This window comes from Quercus suber, unplaced genomic scaffold, assembly GCF_002906115.3.
Source record: "Quercus suber isolate HL8 unplaced genomic scaffold, Cork oak 2.0 scaffold_847, whole genome shotgun sequence".
Taxonomy (NCBI): domain Eukaryota; kingdom Viridiplantae; phylum Streptophyta; class Magnoliopsida; order Fagales; family Fagaceae; genus Quercus; species Quercus suber.
Window position 1 is genome coordinate 181743 of NW_027070277.1, and position 7156 is coordinate 188898.

At 31.9% G+C, this 7156-nt stretch overlaps 1 protein-coding gene across 1 annotated transcript; it reads right to left on the bottom strand.

The window, feature by feature from the left end:
* Nucleotides 1–2706: 2706 nt before the first annotated feature.
* LOC112037376 (uncharacterized) lies at nucleotides 2707–6860 on the bottom strand. Its single transcript, XM_024070185.2, has 6 exons — nucleotides 6484–6860; nucleotides 6146–6361; nucleotides 5427–5593; nucleotides 3724–3805; nucleotides 3531–3599; nucleotides 2707–3093 (listed from the first exon to the last, which is right to left on the bottom strand). Exons 1-6 carry the CDS (start codon nucleotides 6604–6606, stop codon nucleotides 2923–2925), a joined length of 828 nt encoding a protein of 275 aa, XP_023925953.1. The 5' UTR covers nucleotides 6607–6860; the 3' UTR covers nucleotides 2707–2922.
* Between the last annotated feature and the right edge of the window lie 296 nt (nucleotides 6861–7156).

Below are 7156 nucleotides of genomic sequence, written 5' to 3' on the forward strand. Positions count from 1 at the left end.
ACATTGAAGGGTAGGTGGGAGTGGAAGACAACTTTACTTTTTTTTTTTTTTCTTTTCAGGTCAATCAAAGGCAAAAAATCTGAATTATTTGCACTTCATACACGGTAAGGTTATTGCAATATTCAAGACAAGTATAAAATATTTTTATAATAAATACAATTTTTTTAGAAGAAATATTTAGATGTGAAATTATATTAACGTAGATAAATATTTTTAAATTAAATAATAGTTTTGTTAAAAATACTGAAAATTATATATGATTATAAAACTTTAAAACCATAACTTTTTTTTTTTGGTTAACTTCTTTTTCTTCCTCTAAAAAATTGATAATTTATTTTTCTTTTAATTTGAGTTAAATTTAACATGAAAATACTTCTAAAATTTTATATCTTTTTTTAGTAAATATCAGTAGCTATATTCTTATTTATTTAATTTTATTATTTTTTATAATTATTTATTTATTAATTAAATTATTTATAACGTCACCGGTTTGACTACCGGTCAAACTCCGGTCTGACCAGAAAACCGGCAACCAATTCCTTTTCTGGTTTTTTCACGGTACCAGTTTTTAAAACCATGGTGTGGGGTGGATGGGAGCATGGGACTGTGGTGGGATATTTGAATTGGGGGAAGTAAATACACATGGGGTGTGTGCTAGTACAACTAATAAACAATAATTTAATTAACCAATAATTAATTGGGGGAAGTAACTAATAAATAATAATTAATAATTTAATTAATCAATACATTATAAAAGACAAACAAATTAAATTATATTATGCTAAACAACAATTAATAATTTTATAAATAATGAAACAACAATAAAACAAATTATAATTTATAAAAGACAAACAAATTAATGAAACAACTAAACAATAATAATTAATAATTTTATTAATATTTCAAATGAATTTATAGTTTATTGTTTATTCTTTTACTAGAATTATGGACAAATATTTGATAAGAAAACCACGTACCTAAGGAACACCATAGGAAAAATTCCTGGAGTCGCCACTGGGCTGGTATATGTTGTACTAGACCTCAGACCGATACAGATACACTAGTATTTCCTACCAGTTTAAATACCGGCCGTATTGGCTCTGCATCGGTCATACCGGCGAATATCGGAGTGTTTCGGCTAAAAAAAGAAAATCGGCTGGTAAGGAAAAAAAAACATTTAAAATGAAAATAGCAGCGGAAGTTGATACCAGATTGCCGCTGTTGTTGCGACAATTTCACCTGCCTTAACCCCATGTCGACGATCCACCATTCTTCCTCTTCTTCTTCATCGCTTCTTCATCTTCTTCTTCCTTATATTTTTCAGCAGAGCCCAAACTAGTTTGCCTTCTGTTTTGTTTCTTTTTAACTTTTGTTAAATGCCTTTATTTTGTTTTATGCGCCCTTCTCTAACCAAACACGTGAGCATTTCAAATTTTAATATTACTATATGAGTTTTCTATTACTTACAACTAACATTGACATATTAGTTTTTACAAAACTTAGGCACAGTACCTTAGGTGCTATTCCTTAGATTCTTTTCTTAAGATTCAGTTATGTGACTATTTAACTAAAAAATACATTTCTTTGTCATGAGAAAAAATTCACATGGCAGAATCTTAAAAAGAAAACATAAAAAACAGCACCTAAGTACTATACTTAAGTTTTGCTCTATTAGTTTTATCATAAAAAATAATAATCAAATATTATTTTAACTTAAAAAAAAAAAAACTAAAGAATAAAAACCATTAGCTTATAATTTTAACTATTCATAATGAATATACTTACTTTAACTAATAAACATATAAGTAGATAAATAATTATATAATATATATAATTAGCGGCAAACCTGAAATGATACGCCAGTATCGAGCAATACTGAAATATATTGTTCTATTGGCCAAATAGGTACAGTCTCCAGTACGAGATTGACTCCCTTGTCTAAAATACACTTTTAGCCCTCAAAGTTTGATAGTCTTTTCATTTTGGTTTTTCAAGTTTCAAAATTTTTAGTTTAGCCATTTATGTTTGATTTCATTTTCATATTAGCTCTGCTATCCATTTTAGTTAGTGATATGAAGTTCTATTCATGTTTAACCATATATGAAATACTATTTATAAAATGTTATGTAATGCAGGAATATTGATTTTGTATCAAACATGAAGGATTAAAATGAAAATTTTAAAACTTAATCAAAATGAAACTAACCCCAAACTTTAAGGGCCCGAAGTGTACTTTTAGGCTACTTTTTTTTTTTTTTTGGTTGTAAAATATTTTTTGATGTAAAATATGTTCAATTAAAAATGTTTACTTTTTTAGTGTTTGATTGCATTTTTAAAAATGCTTTGAAAAACATTTTGTTATCTCACAATTCGACCCACCACCGTTCACAACTCAACGAATTGGTGCAAATTTGAATAGATCTATCCAAAAAATAACCTTATCAACTCAAATTTGACGGGATCCACCTGATCTATACAATTTAGCCACCATTGGCACCTAATTGTCACGAATTGATGAAACCTAGCCACCATCAACACCTCCCATCATTGAAAAGCATTGCAAATTGCCTCCCTTGACACCATGCCACCAATCCTTGAGTGCAAAACCACCTGTGTACTCACACACTTTTTTTTTTTTTTTGGGGGGGTGGGGGGTGGTGTGTGGGGAAGGGGAATTTATGCACTTCAGATATTGCAATCAATGCAACGGTCACAAATGTTGCTCCTGGAGTTTCTTCTAATTTCAAGCACATCCTTTAGATTTACAGTTCATTTTAAGACGCATACAAGTGCTCCAAAGAGTGAAATCTTGGCATACTGAATACCAAAGACACTTCAGAATTTAACATTATATCAACCAGGCTGATTGATTTGAAGAGGAGAACAAAGGGTTTGTAATCGGAAGGCAATAGTAAAAAAGAATCATTGAAGACCATAAACAAGCAATGCTCCAACTCCACCAATACCAGCCACCAGCCCAATGATGACCCCAATTGGAGGCAACCCACCTCCAATTGGTTTTCCAGTGTTTACATCATACCGTGCAAACCTCTTCTTTGGTGCTCTACATTGAGGGCATACATATGCATCCGGCTGCAGAAAAATAAAATCCGAATATCTTGATAAATTATCACCTATTAAGAAGATATCAATAATTGACTAAAATGATCACAAGGCAATGCATATGGATAGTGAACTCATGGTGAACTGTGACTTAATTAGCATGGCAACAATGTGCCAATGCTGTGATAGCACAGCATTGAAGGAATCATGGGGTAGAGCAGTCTTGACTTAAACTCTCTGCTATTGACAGAAAACAGAAATGGAGAAAAAAGAAAAAAGAAAAGAAAAGATGAAGAAGCAATGTTGTTCTACTTTTGCTGCTGTTTTATTGAATCTTCTTCTTTCTTAAAAGGGAGAGGGTTCACTAAATTTACTCTGATGTTGAGAAGTGCTTCAGCTGGAATCTGTTCCTTCTCTGGTCTTAAGGGGAATTATGGAGTATGACAAATTTCAGAAACTAAGCTTACCTGCTCGTCAAAAGGTTTCTGTACAGTGTATACATATCCACAATCAAGGCATATGTGAGTAGCTCTAGCCTGCAAGATAGGTTCCCATTTAATAATTAGGTGGTAAAATTACATTAAGATATTATATTGAACCCAGAAGATAAGTAAACAATTCATAGTAAACTGAAGCTTATTATGCGAAAATTATAATTGCCTTCTGAGCATCAGTTAATTTTCTTCCAAAGCGGGGAGGAGCTGGACGCTTTTGTAGTTTCTTAACATCAACTTCAGCACCTCTGTATTGCAGATAGATAAATGGACCATTAGGCATAGAAAAAATAAAACAGAATAGTAGGAAAAATTTAACGTCATCAGCTCACTTGCAGATTTCTACTTGTTATTATAATTTATTTTGTTCCTTTAAGTACTGATTTTTACGTGGAATACATTGTGTACAGTAAGTAATTGACTGAAGGAACCTAAAATGACAAATGTGACAACATTATAGTATAAGTAACTGATACCAATTCTACTACTTAAGTATAAAAATTAATTAAAAAAAAAAAAAATAGACAAGTCTAATCAATTTATTTTGAAGAAATTCCTTTTTCTTTTCTCTTAAATTATTTTGGTTATTATCTTTATAGATAAAGTAAATGCATGACAAGATACGCATATCCCAAATAATTTCAAACTTCAGTGACACAATGACACAAAGTTCTGTCTAAAAAGAACAAAGAAAATATACTATTACAAACCAGATATTTGGACCCTAAAAATATATAACCACTAGTGGTTAACAATTCCCCTGGCTCCTCTCTCTCCTTAACATCAAATATTCTCAGATTTGATTCTTCCAAATTGCAAAAAAGGGAATGAGAAAGGCCATCATGTTTAGCATACTAAAAGTTCCTTTGGACTTCAAGGAAAGATGAAGATCCAAAACAGAGTAAAAACACTAAACAAATTTCCACAAACAACGTAATAGTGGATGGGAAACCAAGATTTCAAGTATTATGGAGATCTTACAATTGGATTCCACTGATATTGCAGCTTGACCCCTTATGTATAATGATCCAAAATATAGTATTACATAATGAATTGTATATGTTAGGTTTTGTTTCCTGTGGCATTTTCATCTTTGTGATTGACCCTTAGGTATTCTTTGAAATTTTTATTTAGAACACTTGGAATATTTTCATTGGTTTCTAAATAATGACAGTGGAACCCACTAAATAGCACGAGGCATTTTGTAATTAGCTGCAAAATTTCCACTTCTACAGAGCCATTTCAAACTCAGCTCTAATGCTTCTTGATGAATTTACCACACTGTGGGCCTCTAATTACTGGCATGCCCACAATCTTTGAAGGTTATAACTTCAAGGTCCAGATAAATGAAGTGTCCAAGACAATTATGATAGCAAATTCTTACTATATTGTCAAAAAATCCATTAATTGACTAGCAAACGAAAGAATTCATTACATTTGATCAGCTGAAATTCTGGACAAAAAGCTGAGTCCCCACCTGAGATAGCCTATAAAAGGGCTGTAATGCACGTCTACAAAAGCATATATCAAACTTTAAAAATTGAACATTTTGAACTTGTAGAAATTATTCTCACACTGACAATCCATTAGATATTCTAGAAAAATATTTATCAATCTTTTACTGAGTTTACAGGTAATAGCAGATGTCATAAAAAATTCAATAATCCAAAGCTTTTTTAACAAGATCCTCATACAGCTTCAGATAAATTGTCAATTGTACTGCTAAGCCTAATAATAAACCTCAATAACGATTAATGCTTTAATTTGTTTTAACCTTTATCTATCTTCCATGGAATGTTTCACCAACAGTGCACAATTAACATGAAGTGAAGAAGCAAGAGGATACAAACAAAGTTAAGAAAAGTGAACCTGCTAACAACGAAGTAGACCGAGTCTGACTTTGCTTGGATAGCAGTTTTTGTAAATCCCAGCTTATCAGCTGGCCATAGCTCATCTCCAAAGAAACTGCTAGTGTATAGAACTTGGTCACCTGCCTTTAGTCCTGCTTTGGCTGCATTCCCACCTCCATCTACAGCCTGAATCAGAATGAGTTGCCATGAAAAACATCAGCTTAATCCATATAGTACTTACTGATGTTGTACTACTTGTACCAAAAGTTTAAAGTTGCTAAGAAATATTGATTTTAATCATTTATTCATTATTCTAATCCTCTCTCATGTTTGTAGATAGAGAGTTCGAGACTCATCTTAATAAATGAGACTCAAAATGTAACATTTAACATTTTAAATGAGATGTAAAGCGAAGACAAATTTAAACCTTTTTTTTAATTTTTAATTTTTAATTTTTAATAATTTGATAGTTATAACATCAAGGGAGGGGGGATTTGAACTTTGAGCAATGACAATGGCTTATAAACATGTTTGAATTTAGGATTACTTGATCGGATATCATGATAAACTACTATTTGTACCGAAAAGCTTAAGCATATTGTATGCATTTAATCATTTAACTATTATTCCAACTCTTACAAAATGAGATCATTGTACTGTTATTTATTTATTAAATATTTTGGTGGATAACAAATTTCGCAAATTGAAGATAGAAAACACAGAAATAACAGAACTCACACTAATGATAACACGGCCCCCAGGCTTTTGACCCAAAGTGAGGCCTAGTGGCTTGTCAACCTCAGCCTCAATGGTCTTTGATGCCCCAGTAGTTCTTGCAGTGACCTCAAGCCCTCTTCTTATAACATTTGCGAAACTGCTTCTATTCTCAGCTACGAAGGAATCCGAGACACCCCTTTTGGCCTCTTGGAGTGAGAGGCCATGGAAGGCGGTTTTCTGGAGAGAAGAAAGAGAGTAAAGGTTTTCTTACAAATGGGTTTCTTGAGAATAGAGAATAGATGAAAGTGGCAATGTTTATATATGTTGGAACTATATGTTTTTATATATAAAAGTTATACCTGGCAATTAGATGATATGAAGAATGGCTTTGCAGGTGTTGTTGAAGAAGTTTTGACGGAGCAGTTCCTAGTGAAGGTGGCAGTGCAAGAGGAGGAGGAACCTGCAACCACAGCTGATGACATATTTGGATAGCAGTAAGTTTAATGTGTGAGTGAGTTTGAGTTTAACAAGCAGAGATGGTTGTGGTTGTTGAGGATTGGAAATATGAAGTACAAGAATAGATAATTGGAACCAAGAGAACCACTCGCCCTCTTCACTAGATAGCCACGGATTATGAGAGACATCCACAATTCTCAACCTCAACCTCCTTTTCTTAAAAAAGAAAAGAAAAAGATATATTCTTTTTGAACGTTTCAAATATAATTACAATTCCTTTACTAATCTTACTAGTTGATATATGATTTATCTGAAGAATGCATAATAACCTCTCTCTCTTTATTTATTTATTTATTTATTTTTATAAGAGAATTTCGGCAAATGAAATATAAGTGATCAATCAAATATTGCAGAGCCTCAATATCTATTAGCGATCAAAATTGGACAATATTGGAATTTTCGTTTATACCAACACCATAATTGCGCCTTCCTTTTTCTTTTTTTTTTTTTCTTTTTTTTGTGTGTTTCCATAAATCTTGTATACTAATAAGTTTCTAATCCAACACAAAATGAAAT